Source organism: Benincasa hispida, chromosome 12, assembly GCF_027475165.1.
Source record: "Benincasa hispida cultivar pf3 chromosome 12, pf3_genome.v1.1, whole genome shotgun sequence".
NCBI lineage: Eukaryota > Viridiplantae > Streptophyta > Magnoliopsida > Cucurbitales > Cucurbitaceae > Benincasa > Benincasa hispida.
In genome coordinates, this window is record NC_143489.1 from 53399036 (window position 1) to 53420488 (window position 21453).

A 21453-nucleotide genomic window follows, 5' to 3' on the forward strand; every position below is an offset into this window, starting at 1 on the left:
TTATTTTTTTATAAAAAATATAAGAAAAATACTTAGATGCACCTTAATATGCAATTATCTTTATGTCGTCATTTTAATTGTTTAATCAAAATTTATTATGTAATAAACTCTTTTCTCTTATTAAAATATTTTTAGAATATACTTTCTCGTACAATTAAAGTAGATTATACAAAGATGATAGGTTCAACTCAAAGATACGAGTGGCAAGTATTGTTGGAAGTTTTTAGGTTTGAACACAAAACATCTTAAATCATCCTATTTTGATACCAAATTAAATCATCAATTGACTTAAGAATTTAAGTTGTTGGATCAAGATAAATTGAATTGTAATATTTTGTTTTTAGAAAAATAAGATTAGTCTACTAATATTAATATTAATGTGGGTTGACTAATATTTATAAAATAAACTTTAAGCAGGAAGAAAGTAAGTATGATGGTCGTGTAGTAGAAAATTAAAATCAGCCTCAGAATATAATGGCTCAATGTGGCCCAATTATGATCTCCATCTTGATCTCCCACGTGTCAATTTTTCCACGTGCCTACTTCAAATATCCATTTTCGTTGCTTATATAAATTCCAAACTCCAAATCCATCTTCTACGCACCATTTTTCTTTCTTCTTCTTCTTCTTCTTCTTCTTCTTCATATAATTTATAATTACAGTCATGCAAATCTATTTACAATCGCCACCGCCGCTGCCGTCACTTTGCCGGAGCTCCTCCACCATTGAAACCCCTCCAATTAGGAAGCTCAAAGTAATCACTCCGCCACCTCCACCACTGTCGCTCCCAAAAACGGTGTCGCCTCCGCTGCGTCGGCTCAACCCATTTCAGAATTTGGCGGCGTCCCTACTGGACGCCGTCGAGTCGTCACTGATCGTTGATAAATTGCCGAAAACTGTTGACCCGACGGTTCAAATTTCGGGTAATTTCTCTCCGGTTCCCGAATGTCCCGTCCGCCACGACCTTGAAATCATCGGGAATTTACCTGCATGCTTACGTGGCGTTTATTTACGAAACGGCGCTAACCCCATGCATGCACCCATAGGTGGGCACAACTTGTTTGACGGTGACGGAATGATCCACGCCGTTACATTTCACTGCGGTAACAAAGCTAGTTACAGCTGCCGATTCACTCGCACGAGCCGGCTTCAGCAGGAAGCCGCTTTAGGCCGACCGGTTTTCCCGAAGCCGATCGGCGAGCTTCATGGTCACCAAGGACTGGCGCGGCTTGCAATCTTTTTGGCTCGAGCCGGGATCGGGTTAATTGATGGTTCTAAAGGGACAGGTGTCGCCAACGCCGGTCTGGTTTATTTCAATGGTCGATTATTAGCTTTATCCGAAGATGATCTTCCGTATCACGTTAAAATCAAGGACGATGGAGATCTTGAAACGATCGGACGGTTCAACTTCAACGGACAGATTAACTGTCCCATGATTGCTCATCCTAAAGTGGACCCCATTTCGGGAGATCTTCACGGTTTGAGTTACAACATGATTAAAAAACCATATTTGAAATATTTACGGTTCGACCGGTTCGGGAAAAAATCACGTGACGTGGACATCACCCTCCCTGAACCGACGATGATCCACGATTTCGCGATAACGGAAAACCACGTTGTGATACCAGACCATCAAGTGGTTTTCAAGTTATCCGAAATGGTTCGGGGTGGATCACCGGTCGTGTTCGACCCGAACAAAATTTCCCGGTTCGGTGTCCTGCCGAAATCCGAAGTCGACGAGAAGGGAATTGTTTGGATGGAGGTGCCGAATTGTTTTTGCTTCCATTTGTGGAATGCGTGGGAGGAAACCGGCGACAACGACGAGAAAACGGTGGTCGTACTAGGGTCGTGTATGAACCCGCCTGATTCGATTTTCAACGACCGTGACCAGCCGTTAAGGATCGAGCTGACGGAAATCCGGATGGATGTGAAGAACCGGAAAGTGACACGTCGGGTGTTCGGCTCAGGGATGAATTTGGAAGCGGGTCAAGTGAACCGGGGGTTGGTTGGGCGGAGAACCCGGTTCGTTTATATGGCGATAGCGGAGCCGTGGCCTAAATGTTCCGGCATTGCGAAGGTGGATTTGGAAACCGGGAAGGTTAAGAAATTTCTATACGGCGATGGTCGATACGGTGGTGAACCATTTTACGTGTCGGAAAATGGTAATTGCGGGGGAGATAATGAGAATGAGGACGGTGGATTTGTTGTAGGGTTTGTGAGGGACGAGAAGCGGGAGAGGTCGGAGCTGGTGGTGGTGAAGGCGGCGGAGATGGAGGAAGTGGCGGCGGTGAGGCTGCCGGCGAGAGTTCCGTACGGATTTCACGGCACATTTGTTAGTGAAGAAGAGTTGAAGGGGCAAGCTCCGAACTAGATTTTTTGTTCCTTTTCAGCCTTGTTTTTGTGTACATTAATCACTTTGTAGATTATTTTTATTTATTTATTTTCCTTGCGGTGGTTTGTAATATTAAGTGTGGTTTTTGAGATGTATTTATTGTAGATATAACTTATAATATCTAATTAAGGAATAAAATTAAACGAAGATATATTTAGCGGATGCAAAGAAATTGGACTCTCTCTCTTTTTTTTTTTTGAGTTATAAAATATATTTTGAAAAAAAAAACAAACGAACTAACAATATTGTACAACAGTGATTCAAATTTATTCAAAATTTAAATTTGAAATTGGACTCTCTCTCTTTTTTTTTTTGAGTTATAAAATATATTTTGAAAAAAAAAACAAACGAACTAACAATATTGTACAACAGTGATTCAAATTTATTCAAAATTTAAATTTGATGATACAACATGGTTTAATTAGTTTAGGTTCTGTTTTTGAAATTAATGTTCGTGTTTCTCCTTTAAAAACAAAAACAAAGTTTAGAAGCCTACGGAGCAATTGATAATATTGATTTTTTCTGTTTTTGGTTTTTCCTTCTATTTAATGATTTTTTGTTTCTTATATACTTTAACAACCCAAAAGTTTTATGCCCAAAAAAAACCCCAATAATTTTTAAAATTTTATTTTGTTTTGAATTAAATTTGGCTAGAATTTTAAATATTTAGTTAAAGAAGATGAAAATGATGGTCAAAAAGTTTAAGAAAGCAGTAAAAAAAATTTATAGTAAGAGTAATATAAGGGATCTTTAACTGGATAATAACCAGTTTTTTAGCTGGAGAAATTTTTGGCATTCTTTATTCACCTAATATGATATATTTCTAATACCACCTTTGAAATAAAATTAGTTTCTGTGTTCTCTACAAGAAACAACGCATCGACTTTAGTAGTAGTTGTTTTTTTCTTGTTTTGTTTTCTTTGTTTTTTTTTTAATAAAGCACTGACCTTTTCCAGATATATAATATTTTTAAAATACGCAAAAAGTTATAAGATATTGATGTCATTTCTTTAATTAAAAAAAAGAAAAGAAAAAACTTGATGTCAAAGGTCAGATATTTTATAATTTCATAAATAATAAAATTATGTCAAAGGGTCAAGGAGGTTGTGTAGAATGAATTAAAAAAGTTATGCTAAATCAATGTACTTTTATACTATAAATGGTAGTAAAGTAACTCATGACTCATGAGACACATCTACCTTTTTTGTTTATAATATTTAATTATCACATTCTATAAAAATATCAAGTACAAATTGATTAAAATTGTATGAACAATTTAGTTGGGTTAAAAATTCGTATTCTTACTCTTATTTGTAGTTGAAATAAGAGAAAACTATGATGCGTTTGATAATTTTTTTAAAATAATTTACATATTATGTAGATTTTTAAAAAATTAATGCAATGAAGTAGTGGTTTGGTGACCTATGAAATACTGGTTAAAAAAAAAGTATTTTGAATTATTTGTTTTAATTCTTCATATTTTTAATTTCTTTTAATCAATGACAAGAGGGTGTAGAAAGTTGAATATATAATTTTTAGGTCAAATGTATAATGTGTAAACCAATTTAAATGGTAGGTCTTATAAATATTTGAAAAACTACCATTCACTTAATTAATATTATTTAGTGGCATTTGAGCTCATCACTTTGTCAAATTTTTATGTTTGCACTCATAGTCTTGTACATTGTATATATATTTTTCATATGAATCTATAGCTATTTATACATTTTGAGTTAGAATTAAAGTTCTTCTAAGAGAGCTAATTTTGCTTCTTTTACTTTTCTTAAGCATATCTTCATTTAGAATTTGGGATGGAAAGAGATGAACATGTTTTAATTATGCAAACCTAATATGGACGTGAAGCTTATATATGTACTTAGTAAATCTTATCTTCAATAATTAAATCTCATTAGTTGCTTGCAATATTCTCTCTCTTCCAAATTCAAACATATGATTGAACTATGTCGAGTAATTAATTTGGTTTGGTGCATATGCCCAATACATCTAGTGCTCAAGTTAGACTTGAACTATGTTGAGTTGAGCAAAGATGTGAGAAAGATTGTGTGTCTTATGATATCAGTATTTTTTATGCCTAAATCTAGACGGGAGAAAATATGTCTGATTTCTTTTATATGACAGTAATAGTTATTTGTACTTTGAGGAAGAACAAGGGAGCTGCAAGATAGAAAGATTTGCGCACCGATGTGGTGCTTGCCACACACACTCCGATACTTGAGTTAAAAAATGTACTTATGTAGCAAGTAGAGAGTTTGAGTACTAGAATAAACTTACTTTTTCTGAATCCACAATTATGTCTTTATAGTGAAATTCTAACTTGGGGCGTCCATATTAGGGTTTCAAAGTCATATTAGGTTAGTTGTCTAGACAAATAGGTCAGAGCATGCATTTAGCATGTCCCGTTCATCAAATTTGGAGGCTCAGACTCGATCGTCTCATTCTTGGCTGAGGCCGAAGCCGAGCATGTTAGTTTGGGTCTTCACTCAAACTCTCCTTTTTCCATCCTTAATTAGGCTATAAGGTATAGTTTTCTGTGTTTAGTTTCGTCATTTTCTTGATCGAATAGTTTGCGAATTTGATAAAGTCGATTATTCCGTCAAGTCCAAATTCACTCGCAACAATTATGAAAGTGACTTTTTTTAGTTGTGATGATTGCTGGTTGACGTCTGTACAATTTACTCCAAGTCAAACTTATTACTCTCTCTTTACAATATCTTGGATGAAAAATTATCGATCCTCTAATAAACAATAGATATAAACTTGAGAGTAGTTTTGTGGTATGAATGAATTGTTTGACTCATAACAATGGGTTGCACCACATTATATGTGTGAAACAAAAAAAAGGGTGTTTAGACAAGAAAAAGTAGAGCCATTTTGGAAAAAGAATAGACATTATAAACAGATGAGAATGAAAGAAGTGTGTGTTGTGGGACTTTCACTTGAAGATGAATGGGGAAAAAGGAAAAAAGATAACACAAAAACCACCAATAATGGTGAGATAATATTAATATATTCCTTTTCTTTTTTGTACATTTTTTGGAAATGGGGGGACATGATGGGAATTCCTGACATCATGTTGTACAAAAACATGGGACAATACGAACTCTTTATTTCTTGTTCTATTATTTTACCTCAAAACTTCCAATTTTTGTATGGTGCGGTGGGCAAATAAGGTTTGTGTCCCTCGTTTTCTTTTATCTTTTTCTTTGCTTTTTTCATGTGAGTTTCTATTTGCTTTGAACAAGTGTTGATAAATGCTTGAGTGATTGAAGAGGACAACTGGATGGACAGATCCAAAATGACGGAAAAGTAATGTGTTAAATTATATGTTTGTGTTCTCATTTTGTGCTCCAAATTGATTTTCATGTTGAATCTTTTTGCTTAATAATACAAAAAGTTTAGTGAAAAACTGACAAATTTACATTTTGAATTCTCTACACGAGTTTCGATTTTGTATAACTAGTCTTTATTTTTCTTTATCTCGATCACTAAGCAACTTCTTTTATTTGATATGGTTAGAATATTCGGATTGTGCATATCTTCAACTCAAAAGATTTTTATTAGTTGATAGATCCTAATCCGATCTAACTATGAGATGTTTAATTTGAGTCTAAATGATTAAGGAGGTCAATCGTTACTATTTATGCAATTAGCTATAAATTCATATTTGTATTTGTTAGACATGAAAAGTTCTTCAAAAATTTATAAACCGATTTAGTTTTCATAAATACATTCAATTTACTTCAACCTAACTCAACCCAACGTATTTATTAATTTATTATTTGAGATAGGTTAATCTTAATCAAACTTTTACCTACAACTTCACTAGGACCATAAATAAAACTATGAGGGTGTATTTTTTTTTCCTTTTATAGAATAATTACATATGGATAAAGATCTATATTTTATACTCTTTGATACAATTATTCCCCCTCCTAGTTTTTTTTCCTTGTAATTTATAAAATAGCATCAAATGGGGGTTTAAATTATTTTACAAGATTATCATTTTGTCATTATAGGAACAAATGATATTTTAAAATATATTCATGATATGATATTGTGCCAAAGTAATAATTCAATAGGTGTATAGATAATGTATTAGTGATCAAAATTTCTATGGTTCAATTCCTCCACTTATATCGTACAAAAAAAATGATATTGTCATTTTGAGCAAGATCAGAGATTTATTTATTTATTTTTTTTAATTTCATAACATAAAATATTTTTTATAAATCATTTTGTACCACATATCTTTAGATATTTTAACATTATACAGGGCTCAAGAATAGTTCATCCAAAGTACCATCAAGTTTTTCCCTTTAAGAGTTCAACTTTACATTTTGTTGAAAAAAAAAACATACCTATATATTACCTTTTACTATATATACATATATATATATATATATATATACTTAAATGGGTTTTAATATCCAAATTATTTAGAGTACTAAAAGTGCAAAAATATCTTTTTGGGCTTTCAAAAATATCTATGGATAATTAAATAAACTTTTTAATGAAAAAAAAGGAACCGTTTAAAAAATTGTTTTAAATATGAAACTTTTTGAGTGTGCTCTTTCTTTTATTTATATAATTTATCCAAGCACCTATAGGAGAAAGGCCACTAAATAAAGTCAAATGATATATATTTAAGAGTGGTCTAACAAACTGACACATAGGCTGTATAATCATAGTGGCAGAAAGGCTTCTAGAATTGGATAAAGAACATATTCAACATAAAGTATTTCATCTTAATCAATTTTCTTAGTTTAAATTCAATGTCATTTTGATCACCTAACATTATAACATGATATTATTCATGTAATCATATTCCCAAATGACTTCAATATTATAACTTTTTGATATTGCTAGTGGAAAATAGGTCCTTTCTTCACTCAATATATATGTTTTAACGTTCACCTTTCAAAATATATCTTGACATATGTTTTTGAAATACAACAATTATAAAAATGAGAGATCGAATCTTTTCGACCTCGATATAAAAGAATGCATATCAATTACCTTTGAGTTAAATTTGCTTTCGCATCTAGAAGTAGTTAAGCAAAATACATTTTCTTAATTTTGAGGTGTAGAATTTGAACTCTCTCTTCTTTATGCAAACTATGTTAAATTACAAGTTTGTGTCCCTCAATGAATTAAAAGTGTAATAACTTTTTTGAAATTTTAATTTTATGACTAATAGATGTTTGAACATTAAAAATGTCTGATAGTTCCTAAATTTTCATTTTAATTAAGTCTAATAGATACTTGTCATATTTTAAAAAAAATAAAAAAAATAAAACTAATTGGTGTATTAGGTTTAAAATTATATTTTATGTATAACAGGATCTTTATAACTTTCAACTTTGTATCTAGTAGATCTCTATGAATATTTAAAAAATAATGAATGAGACACTGATCTAATGAACAAAAATTGAAAATTCAGGATTTGTTATTGGATACAAAAATTGAAAGTTTAAGGATTTGTTAGACAATTTTTAAAATTCAAGGTCCAAATAATAGACACAAATTTCAAAGGTATGTAGAAATGAAGTGTCAAACAAATCAATTGTTGTGTTGATGATCACTGCCTTGAAATCAATTGCAGCACAACTTCGGTATTAATCATCTCATGCCAGTTGTTCTCCAAGGTTAACACAACACTCTTGATAGAAGAGCTCTTGTTGAAAAGAGTTGGAATCAAGAACAATTTTTTGCAAAGAGAAAATCAAAGAGATAGAAAATAGAGAGAAAAAGGAATCTACATTTGAAACCTAATTTCTAATCTCTCAGTATATAGAGAAAAACGTTGTATTTATAAGAATATTAAGTTTGTAACGTTTTGGTCAAAATGTAACATTAAATGTTTTAAAACTTCCTATGTGGGATGCTTTTTGACAAGTCATTTCCAACAACCCTCACTAATGACTAACATTTTAAGGAAAACATTAATGAAGTAATTTCCCTTAGCAAAGAAAGTAATATAAACTTAAACATCAATACCTTTCCATTTGAATTGATGCATAGTGAGGCATGACAACAATCTTATTAAATAAGTTACTTTTTGAACTTTCAACAATTATGATTGTGACCCCTACAACACGTTTCATCATTGTTTTTCTTGATTCTGCGATATAATTCTAAATCACATGTTATTTAAGGTCATGCACATAAACCTCAGTTCATCGTGAAAGCTCTAGAAAGAAACCCTTAAATTCTTTCGTAGAAGGTAGTCATAGCTTCACAATTACGTTACTTGCTTCATCAAGTCTGTCAGAGACAAACCACTAAAAAACTGAGCTATGAAGACTTCTCAATTATTCATCAAATCCTACTAGGATCACCAAAATAAAGAGTTATGGGATTTTTGAGAGTTTGAGTCTCATGCACATTGAAGACTTTAGAATTTCTCTCCTTGTTAGGCCTTTGGTAGAGGCTCCACTAAGTTCCTCTCAGACCTTACAATTATCAAGAAAATAATTCATCATTTCAATAACTATTTCACATCTCCATATTTGAGGCGTATTTGCCTTCTTTTTCCATTATACACATTGTTTTTTGCAATACCTATGACAACTTGTGAATCACAATGTAAATATTATGCTAATGAAGCCTCCACATCGGTACATCTTCTAATAGGTTTCTTATCTACTTTGCCTCTTACCTTGCTAGCTCGAGAGCTATAAGCTCATATTAGCAAGTCTACTTTACTGATTTCCTTGAAATAGCTCATCCACCTAGTAAGACACACATCCATTAGTGGATCTTTCTGCTACTGAAGCCTCCACATTGGTACATCTCCTAGTAGGTTTCTTAACTATTTTGCCTCTTACCTTGCTAGCTTGAGAGCTATAGACTCATATTAGCAAGTCTACTTTACTGATTTCCTTGAAATAGCTCATCCACCTAGTAAGACACACATCTATTAGTAGATCTTACCTTGTCGTTATCTGTTACCCAGTTTGCATCACAATATCCTTTTAAAATGATAGGAAAATTATTACAATGCAATCAATGATCTATAGTACTCTTAAGATATCTTAATAAACAATTAAGAGCAGTCCAATGATCGTTATCAAGATTGTGTCTACTCAATCTTTGCATATTCAGATTGAGAAACACTATCACCTAGTTTTCTTCAAACTCATACTAGTGTCATAAGATGTTCTTACAGAAGCATCTTTAAGGCAATCAAAGCTCTTTGGTTTTTCTTATTTTAACACCAAGTATCACATCAACTTCATCTAAGTCTTTCATCTCAAATGTAATGACAAGAATGACTTGTTATTCTTAATTACATCTATGTTTATACAGAGGATATTTTACCAACATACAAACAAATTGTTGAAGGAACCATTGAAGGTCCTTGAGTAGAAACGGGATCAGACCCATATCCCAAATTTTATAAAAACCATAATTTGACAGAAGAAACAAACATTATATATCAAATTTAAAAATACAATATGCTTATAGAAATCGAGAAAAGGAAATTAGGAACTCACCCTTGAAGATTCTATCTTCTTCACGTATCCTCTTCTATGCCAAATGGCCACGAACTTGAAACCTTTTATCCCAAAATGGCCATCATGTTCGTCGGATTCGTGATGTGAGCTTAGGAGTGTATTGTATGAGGTAATTGAAAAAATAGAGTGCAAATGTGATTGATGCGTTGATGCGTTAGTGATGCGTTAGTGATGTGTGAAGGGACGCGTGACACTCCTCTTTATGCGTTCAAGTTTTCCTGAATAAGATCCAAGTACAAATCCAACTCAGGTTCCTGGTAAGTCCAGGGTCGAACTCAGAGATTTAGATTAAAGCTAACGCAAAGCTTGCGTTGTAGCTGATGTAGACGTATCCTAAGTGAATGCGTAATGAGTTATCTACACTAAGTTTACTGTGTGCATGCAAGAAGATACAAAAAGGTCAAGTAGAAAACAGGGGGTCGTGTGAAAATGGTATTTAATGTAGGGGATATGCGCCGATCTAAGTGAAATGTACACGTACAAGAATGTGATGCAGATGGAAATGACTTGTTTATCTCTGTTTATGCGTTAGACTGCTGCTTACTTTCTATTTAGCACTTCTCAATGTGAATGTCATACAATTTCCTATCTCTAGGATGTATGCGTTAGTCACAGAATGCAATAAAACACTAGTGCATCTATCTCTAGATATACCAAGCATTTCTAACTTAATGCTTGCTTGCTTATTCTCTTGAATAATTCAAGCTAAAGTAGCTTTTACCAAGTGATTCAGTTGGCTTAGGCGTTTAGAAATGGATTTTGCATGAAGTTATAGATGCATCTAACATAAAGCAAGAAATAAATAGTAGCAAAGTGTAGTAGATCAAATATGTGAATTCAAAAAGAAACCAATTATCGTTACAAGATCAACACTCAATCAATTGAGATGAGGAGAATTAGAATTCAAATGAAAAGAAAGGAGTCAAGCCGCATAGTACAATCTCTTGTCCTCTTTGGCCCAATTTAAATCTGTGTACAACCAACTTGTAGAAGAAAATCTTTCTCGAGCTAGACTTTCTCCACTCCTTAATCGATAGTGGAGGTGGTTCTCTTCCTTCTTGTGTTCTTGTCATAGCAGCACAACTCTAAGTCTCTAAATTTCAGAATTATACAAATTGAGCTAAAAATCCACTCATCTGGTGGGATGTATTCTATTTATAGGCGTTGTTCTTCATCAACTTGATGATGGGCAGCATTAAATTCCATACCCTGGTCAGCCGCTTGACACTCAGACACTTTTCAGATGCCGCCAGCTGCAGATGCCCATGCTTGCAAGTGGTGATTTGACACAAACAGCTTGAATCAATGAATCTTTCTTGCGTTGAAACCCCTCCGACGCATGCCTATGCATTGACGTTGCCTGCGACACTCGAAATCTTTGTTGAAATCCTGCAATATTATGCATTAGTGTTGCAGTTTTTCAGTAATAAATACTCTTTTGCATGAGTTTGGTAGCGTTTGAGTAATTCCATGCGTTCTCTCTAAGAATGATGAGATTTTATCATTAAAGACCCGAACTGTTCCAACTTTTGAGTGACAAGTTATCACATCACCAATTGGTTTCCACTGTATTCTGTAGGATGAGAATTCAAGGAGTTTGTAGGCTCTTGGTTTTTGGGAGAAGAAGGGAATTAAGAGGAATCAAGAGATTGGGACGCTGAGAACCTTTTGTTTTTTAGAACAAAAAATTCTCTATTTTTTTGTCAAAAATTCTAGAGAGATGAGAAGATGAAAACCAACAAAAATGCATCCCCTCACTTTACACATTGTAGAAAGAAAAAAAGGGAGAGGGACCAAAAATAAATTTCAAAAATAAAATTAATAAATAAAATTAATTTTAATAAAATGTTAATATATATTTATATAACCACTTTATCATATAATATATATTAAACTATATGTTATATCAAATATAACATATAACCTATAGTTTAATATTGTATCAAATACAATATAACCTATAGTTAATTCTCTCAACAACGATATTTAATATGAATCCTATTTATATTAAATTTAATTACATGAATCCAATTCACATAATTGATATTTGAATCAAATTTAAATATTTATTTTCTCTTAAATAAACTTTATATTATAATATATCAAATACATTATAGTAATTATATCATACATAACTAAATTAAATTAATTATACTACATATAATTAATTCCCTCAATTAATTCGAATAATTCAAATTAATCTAAAATTGATTCTCATTTAATCCCTGTTGAGTTATAGAGAATACCTCATGGACCTATAGATTGAATCTTCAATGGTACTTGAATAATTAATTAAACTTCTTTAATTAAATTACTCAACTCTATTAACTGCCGAGCACTCCACTAAAGATCCATAGCGAAACTTTTTGCACTACATATATATTTCTGTGTCAATTGAATATTATCAGTCAACAGTGCAATAACTCTTCACAAATTGCTCGTAAGTACAGCTAGGCCAAAAATTACCATTTTACTTCTGTAGTTACATCTAACTCCTTAAGTACCACTAATCCTTCTAATGAATAATAAATCATAGTCCAACTATGACTAAACCCCTCTCGGGCCAAGAGAGGGTGTGGTGCCACATAGTTAAAGCCTCAGAATCAGATCTTAAAAGAGTAATTTATCTACTTACCCCTACCTCGAGGAAGGAGAAAATTTCGTCTTGTGTAGCTGTGTTCCCAGCTCCCCAATCAGACGAATCACTAAAATGGTAGGCTTGTTGAGTCGGTGATTTGGCCACTCTCACCCATACAAATCAAAGGTTCTCCTTCATAGGCATGAGTTCACATCTCATTCAAGATTTAGGTCATGTCACCTATAGTCATCTTAGTGAAATGTAAGTCTCTATTATGAACGGCGTGATATAATGAGACTAGTCATTCCATGGTCCGATCTTATACAAACTTCTTTGTATATAATATCCCCGCTCACATGTCTCTACATGAATGATCAGGATCTGATCATTTATAGCACTTTACAACAATTGTAACATCTATAGAGCGAGACGTTGTAGTGCCACTAGGATAAGGTATCCAACCTTATCCATCTACTTCATACCATTTAGGTTATCTTATGTAGCTTAAACATGTGTAACATCTACAAAGTGGACCATACTCGTAGTGTCACCAGGATAAGGTATCTAACCTTATCCATCTACTATAGACCATTTAGGTTATCACTTAAACATGATCCACCCGTATATCTCTACATACATGTTTAAGCTACAAGATAACCTTGGATGTTAGTTTATTGGTTTGTGGGTTTAATGCTACTAAATGTTAAATAAATATTTCATATTTTATTCAATAAATAAAATGTTTGTACAATATAATTAAAAACTACAGGACCCTACGAGATTTAGGGCACTAATCCCAACAATCTCCCACTTACCCTAAAGCTAGTGGGGTGTACAATATACAAGTTATACTAATATACAAGTACACAAAACAATAAACTAGGGCATAATATGCGCCTAGTACAAAATCTCCCACTTGCTTTAGATTATATGTGGCTTGTACCGTAGACCCATACTCTGCAGGTGACCCTTAAACACCTTAGCCATGAGGGTCTTTGTAAATGGATCAGCAATGTTGTGCTCCGAAGCTATCTGCGCGATGATCACGTCCTCTCGATGCACAATCTCTCGGATGAGATGATACTTTTGCTCTATGTGCTTCTCGGGTTAGTGACTCTGAAGCTCTCGAGAATTAGCCACAACACCTTTATCATCACAATAAAGGGTGATAGATTTTGACATGTCTGGAACCACTTCCAGACTAGTCAGAAATTTCCTGAGCTATATAGCTTCCTTAGTAGCTTCACAAGCCACTCGGCCTCCATGGTGGAGTAAGCAATGCACCTTTGCTTGGTGCTCTAATGACATGCAGAAATGCATGTCATCTTAGGCCTTCCATGGTGGAGTAAGCAATGCACCTTACTTGGTGCTTTGATGACATGCATAAATGCATGTCATCTTAGACATTTTACTTAGAATTATGAAGGTTGTTAAGCAGAATATGTGGCGATCATGATATGAATTCACGAGAAAATGAGCTTGCGTCGATCAACATGTTGAATCTCAGCTAACCCGTTATTTTACGTTATTATGCTTTCAATGTTCTATTTTTGTAGCTAAAACAGGAAATGGACGCAAATGCGGAAACCGGACCACCGCATAGACGACCTCATGCGGAGAAACTCTCCATCGCAAAGGCAAACGCATCGATCAACGTATGAATGTTGCGGTAATCAGGCGTATGCGTCCATTGCATGGGAGTTGCAGTTGTCAAGTGATTGCGATCATCGTGTAGAGTTGCAGTATTAAGCGAATGCGGTCTATAAATAATTGCGACTACGCAACAATGCATACTAATGGAACAATACAAGGTTGGTGGAATGAACGCATCAACACATCTACCTCGAGAAAAACCAAAAGATGATGCTGACATTTCACCTACCACGCTGTTAATGGAAGAGGTTTAGAAAGGACTAACGCACTGAATGTCAGGCTCAGAGTAGTCCAATTAATGCTATCAGTGGCCCAAGCTCTATAAATAGAAGCCGATGAGCAGAAATTCAAGGAATCCAAGGTTTTCGTCTGAGGTTCGCCTAGGGCGGAACTTTGTGATCCAGACCACTGCTTAGAAGAAGTTTGAGAGTTCTTCACCTCTTTCATCCATTCCGAGTGACGATCGGAGCTAGATCTCGAAAGAGTTAGCTCCACCACCCATCCATGGCACCTTCGACAGCCTTGACGCACATCCGCTGGAAGCAAGTCTTTGCTTCCAGCCGGTAACTTCATTTTCCTTTCTTTTCTTATATTGTATTGTATGACATTTTGTGATTAAGGAATTAATAAAAATTTTTTTCATTGCATTTTTCTATTTCTTTTGACTCCATCTCCATCTTCTTTGCTTAGCATCTTTACTTTCAGTTCAACACTTAGTGGGATTGCTTGGGTATTGCATACTTAGTCATGTGGATTAGGGATATAAAGCATATAGTGACCCACCGAGAGGTGTGCGTAGCGCAAGTATGTGAGTAATCTTATTTTCTTAGTGTGAAGATGCTGCAACGCCTGTCTATAGGCTAGCATATTTCTTGTCTATGAGTAAAGTCAGCAACAATCAACTGCCCGGGAGGGTAAGTGGTTGGTCGCATTAAGCAATGTATGCATTGTTCACTAGGGATAGTAACAATCTTAGGTCAGCAAAGTTCATGCGGTTACCTTGTCCTATGAGCGCTTCATTCATCATCTAGACATACTTGGAAGAGTAATCTAAAACACAAATCTAAGACTTAGGAGAGTGGATTGGAACGCATAGGCAAGAATGGGAAACTTAGGGATAAGCTCCGTTTGCTTCACACAGCGTATGCACCCTACAGAATGGATTTGCATGCATCCAGGAAGTAGGATAAGGGGTTATGCGACAACCACGCTCATGCAGTGAGAGCGAGTGAGTTGGTTATGGAGGTCTAGGCAGGCATAGGCTTCTCGGCAATATTGCAGATATACCGCATACGTTCTAGAGTTAGGTTTACGATAGCATAATTGCATGGTTTGCGTTGACTAAGGTTGCCCTTGCGGTCACTCTTAAGGGTTGCAATGAAATCATCTCCGCATTTTATCTATTTTCCCATACATTTATTTTATGTCAAGTGTTATCGTATCTCTACCTCTCATGCATATTCTCATTGCGTTGTCTGTTAGATAGGAGTAGAAGTAGGAGTAGGGTTAACTTAGCAACGTTATCGTATCTCTACCTCTCATGCATATTCTCACCGCATCTTCTAACTAATCAACGCAAGGCATTCTTTACTTTTATTAGCTTCTTCAAATTTTGAAAGTCTAAGTTTTATTTTGTGCAAACCTTTGTTCAAACATTTATTATCGCATTCTTGTAATTTTTTTTAGCTTTGCGGTGAGAACGCTGCCAACCTCTAAGTTTGGGGGTGGCAGCAGTCTCGGAGAATTGCATTCATTGCATTGCGATCATTTGAAAAAAAAATGAAGTCAGATTTTGAGAATAATAACTCCATTTTCAATGCAAAGGGGAAACTCATGTTGATAAGAGTTAAGCTATGAAAGACACTTGCTCGAAGTTGGATGTTCGCATGGCACACATGGGGGCAAGCCAAAACAAAGGCAAGTCGCTAGGATCAGCGCATTAACGTAACTCCTCTGTCCGACGCAAGCCAAATAAAACGAGACAAGAGTTGAGTTGAATATGGAACACAATCGAAGTTGGATGCTCGCCTGACACACGTGGGGGTAAGCCAAAACGAAAGGCGTAACCAGGTTCAACGCTGTATTTAAATAAGTCATCGCACAGTTTTGAAGTATTTTTGATGAACACATTCTCAAAAGCTAAACGCAAAATTGCGGTGAATGAATAAAAGTTTTTGAGCAAAGGCTTGCCGGATTTACACCTAGAAAAGATCTTTTTGGAGAAGTAGCCAAAGTGGAGGAAAGCATTGCGGTGATGGTCAGAGGTATGAGGAAATTATATTCTAAGAAACTAGTCATTGCAAAGGAAAGCATGAAGGTGAGTTAGAATTTCTTGAGTATAACGCATGCTTGAGGACAAGCATGATTTTAAGTTTGGGGGTGTCCAAAAACTTGATGCTTGATTTTATGATGTGAATTATGAATGATATGCGATGGTGAAATTGCGTTGTGCACTCAAGTTTCCTCAGCAGAATCCAAGTGTAAATTCCACTAAGTTTCTTGGTAAGTCTAGGGTCGAACTCAGGGACTTGTGAAAATAGATTGCGATGGTAATTTTTATGAAAACCTTGGGGTAACTGGTTACTCAATTAATTGTTGGTTTATTGTTGATTGTGTTGATGAAAAATAAAAAAATGCGGCGGATTTGAGAAAATTCAGTTGTGTGATAGATACACTGAGTATGCGGATGAACGGGTTGAGAAGATCTTTAGCTAGTGTTACTTGGGAATGTGTCAAACTATGCGATCATGCTACAACCATGCACGAAAAGTCATTTTCCAATGCAAATGCGATGCTCCTAAGTCTAGGACGCATGTGTTGAATGCAAAAGTGTCCATAGAGCTTATTCCTAAGTCTCTACTCTTGTTCTATGCGACAATGCAAGATGCATAAAGGCAAGGTGACCGCACACAATCATATCCTATGTCTAGGATGCATGCGATGTGTTAATAGCAAACAATGCTTATTCCTAAGCTCTTATCTCTTGATTATGCGTTCTAATCTGACTCTCCCAAACCTAGATTATAACCTGACCTTCCCAAGTCTAGATCCTATCCTCATACTACCCTCCCGAGTATCTCTAATGGACGAATGAAGCATACATAATACAAGATAATCGTATAGAGTGAAGTTTCCCTAGTTGTGCTAGTTAAATACTTCTCAGCCCATTCAATAGATTTAGCTACTCATGCATAAATAACAGAGAGCGAATAGATATAGAGAAGGAAATTCCATTTTTATAAATGAGTGGAGTACAAAATAACAATGGAAGTTAAAGGTAGAGAGCCTAGTAGTAATTCCTTGCTGACCGAGACTGTTACACTATAAATCTCTATTCGGTTCCAAAGATGTTCCCGCTTTCGCAGGCATCGGCCCTCTCTCTATCAATGAAGCTTCCAGCACTCTCCCAAGCTTACTGAAACGATCTGTTGGCACAACCTCCTCTTTTGCGTCCGCCTTAAAAATGAAAGAAAACTATGAACATGGACGTGCGAACTGATTAACTCATCAACCCCTTTTCTGAAGGATGCCCTTGGTATTTATAGAACATCGAGGGTGAAAGTCGGCTTCTCTCTCATGATTGTACCAGATAAGACTGCTTTAATTTCTGACTGATGCGCCGAATATTTGTCACCGAAAAGCTGAATGTACTTGTCATCGTTATCGACTGTCAACTTAATTCGGATTTGACTGTCATCAGCTTTCTGTCCCATCACGATTAATTAGCCTTTCACCCAGATGCGCCCACCATGTTGTGCTGAGCAAGTTGCGACGATCCTTCTCAGGTGTATATTTGCGAACACGATCACCACAAAGCCTTGTGGTGATGTTGCGCTCAACCAATGATTTCCTATGATCACAATTTCTGCCGTGCATTATCGCATATTCTGCATAAAAATATAAAAATCAACTGTTCTAATGCGTTGAACGCATGCGACCACAATATTATGAATTTGATACTTTTTGGATGCAATTTGACATGTTTTATCAACGCAATCCATAATTGTTTAAGAACTTAGCACTATGATAACATGCATTTCTGCCTGTTATCACACTCCCAAATTTAAACAATGCTTGTCCTCAAGCATAAGCTAAAGATTTCCTTTAGCAAGTCAATCGCAATGTCGTCCTAGATTTCTCAAGGATACTTCATTTAAATCCTATATACCAAAGTTTCCTTAAGTCTTATTCCAGTCTCTTCTTAAAATATTTCTAAGACCTAGGGACTGCAAGCTTAACCTTCAAAAAGACTTTACTAATTTCCAGAACATCGCATGATTTATTTCAAAAAGATTTTTTTTCATCGGGGTGTCAAATGATTTTATCCTTGCATATTTCTTGTCATTGTTATTTTTTTTTCTGACCTTGCGCTGATCCAAGTGCCTTGCCTTCATTTTGGCTTGCCTCCACGTGTGTCATGCGGACATCCAACTACGAGCAATGCACTTTTCCTCAGACTAAACTCATACCTACTTCAGTGGAGTTGCGGTCATTTATTTATGCGTTGATCTTGGTGACTTACTTTTGTTTTGGCTTGCCCCCACGTGTGTCATGCGGACATCCAACTATGGGTAAGTGCCTTTCACAACTTAACTCTTATCACCATAGGTTTTCCATTGCGTTGATAGTGGAGTTGTTATTTTCAAAATTTTTCCTTTTTTTTTTAGAATAGAAAGGTCGAAAATAAATACTCACCCCTAAATTTAAAATGCGGCAATGTCCTCATTGCCAAAAGATTGAAATAAGTCATGCGATGTTCTTAGAAAGTTTCGTAAAGAGAGTTTGAAAGAAAGCTAGCAAACCCCTAACTTCTAGAAATATTTTATGAGGTGACTATCTTAAAGTTAAGATGACTCTAATATATATGAAAGAAATAGAAACATGTTTTTCATCATTGAAATCATACTTGGCAAAAAAACCACATGCGGTAACTTACTAAATTTATCTATGTCAAATGATTGCGGTAATCAAAGAGGATGCGGTGGTAAGACTTTTAAAACTAAAATGCGATGCGATAGCGCAAAATTTGAAATAAAGAATAAGGAAGAATACATCCCCAAATTTGTGTTGTCGCCTGCATTGTGTATTGAGGCATCCTTCTTTGCGGCGATCTCTCTTCTTTGGATTGCGGTGATCGAGTGAGATAATTTTCTATTTCATGAAAAATTTCCGCAATCCTGTGCCTTAATTGTTGTAAAGAAACAAAGAGAGGGTCAAATGATTTTTAAACAAAACAATTTTTTTTTTAAGGAAGTAAGAATGATGCTGGTAACAAAAATGTAATTCGATAATAAATAACGAGATTTTAAAAGTTCATGAAGTATTTGATGCAGGAAAAGGATATACAAAAAGATTGTGTCCCTGATGAGATTGAATCATATAATACTCAGGAACCACTTTTTTCAGGCTGGTTTGTTCACGTCCATGGTAGCTTTTCTCTCTTTTCTTTGTCCTTTGGGATCTTTACTGCCTTAATCCGGAGTTTTTCCACATGAATGCTCATTACAATATCCCCCTTGCGCACATGAATTTGAGCGCGAAGGGTTGAAAGGAATGGTCGTCTCAATATGATGGGCGCATCTTCGTTCGCTTTATAATCCAAAATGAGGAAGTTTGCCAGCAAGACGAATTTATCGATTGAAATTGCGGCATATTTCAACTCTTATTCAGGGTCTATTCGGGATCTGTTCATGAGTAGGAGAGTTTCCTTTGTGAGCGTATGTGTGTCGACATTCAATCATTTGAAGATTGATAGCGGCATTATGTTTATACTTGCCTCAAGATTGCATAGTGCTTGGCCACTGTAGGTCCCTCCGATAGAGTATGGTATCGTGAAGATTCTTGGGTCGCCCATTTTAGGTGAGATCATAACATTTTACGCTACAGCCAATATCGCAATCTTTTCTTCCTCATTTTGTTCCTCTTTCAATCTTTGTGGAGTTACTGGTGGTTGAACTTCTTCTGTCTCAAGATCTAGAGGCTTAAGGGTGGACGCAACTTCAGGATTTATTTTCTCGGGCTTCTCCAAACTATAGGTCAACGGGTCTTCGGTTATCACCGCATTTAAGTTAATCGCAATGGGCTTCTCCCCTACTTCCACAGTCATATAGTCGCTTAGCAAGGAGACTGCTAAGCATTGTTCCTTCCCGTTGCCCCCAACATTGCGAAGGAGCTCAGTTGAGCTCGACAACGCTCCTTGCGGTCTATTTTTCAGCTCACTTGCAATTTATCCCATTTGAATTTCGAGATTTCTAATGGATGTAGCTTGATTCTGAAGCAGTAATTCGTTTTAATTCTGAAGCAGTAATTCGTTTTTCTCAATGTACTGCTTCAACAAGCTTTCTAAGGATGAGGATTGCGGTGGTTGCAAACTGCTAGCTTGGCTATGCGCTTGACCGTTGTTTTGCCAGAAAAATCTAGGTGCCCCTCCTTTTTGTGCCACAAGTTGAAAGCTTTGTTGTTGATTTTTCCATGCAAAATTTGGGTGGTTTCGCCACCTGGGGTTATATGTATCGGAATAGCGATTATTTCTCATGAAGCATACCGACTGCTGACCTGCCCTTTCATCGCTCTCGTATTATTAATTGCGATGCCTTGTATCAAACTCATCATCGCAGTCATTTGATTTTGTAGGGATGCGATGGCCCCATTGTTTGCGTCATTATCTTTAATTCTTAATCTTTGATCACTTTCCCGCCAATCCTCGTGATTTTTGGAAATGCGATCAAGTATACTCTTTGCCTCCTCATATGTTTTGTCGAGTAGACCACCAGCGACTGCTGCATTGGCAGCGGTCTGCGAAGAGGGATTTAGTCCTTGATAGAAAATCTCCATTTGCAGGCAGTCTGGTAAGCCATTATGTGGACAGTCTCTTACTAGCCGCTTAAACCTTACCCAGGCATCGCTGAGCGATTCGTCATCTTCTTGCTCAAAATTTGTTATTAATTTCCATCTCCTAGCATTCTCAGTTGGTGGAAAATACTTCTTCATAAACTTTTCCACCACCTGTTCCTACAATGTTATCTCCCCCAGTTTGAGAGAATATGCACATTTTCTTGCTTGATCGTATAAGGAAAATGGGAATAGAGTAAGTCGAACTTCCTTGGTTGAGATATTCGGGAACACAAAAGTGTTGCAGATTTCTATGAAGCTTCGAAGATGGGCGTGCGTATCTTCGCCACACCTTCCTCCAAATTGCCCAGCAGCCTGGATCATCTGCAACATTACCGGCTTCATCCGATCCATCTAAGGCTAGCCTCATGATTCCTGGGGAGAAATCATAGAGGTTAGAC

The 21453-nt window shown here is 35.6% G+C and overlaps 1 protein-coding gene across 1 annotated transcript; it reads left to right on the forward strand.

The window, feature by feature from the left end:
* Positions 1-622: 622 nt before the first annotated feature.
* NCED6 (nine-cis-epoxycarotenoid dioxygenase 6) lies at positions 623-2548 on the forward strand. The gene has a single exon (XM_039019626.2). It carries the CDS (start codon positions 665-667, stop codon positions 2369-2371), a length of 1707 nt encoding a protein of 568 aa, XP_038875554.2. The 5' UTR covers positions 623-664; the 3' UTR covers positions 2372-2548.
* The last annotated feature ends 18905 nt before the right edge of the window (positions 2549-21453 follow it).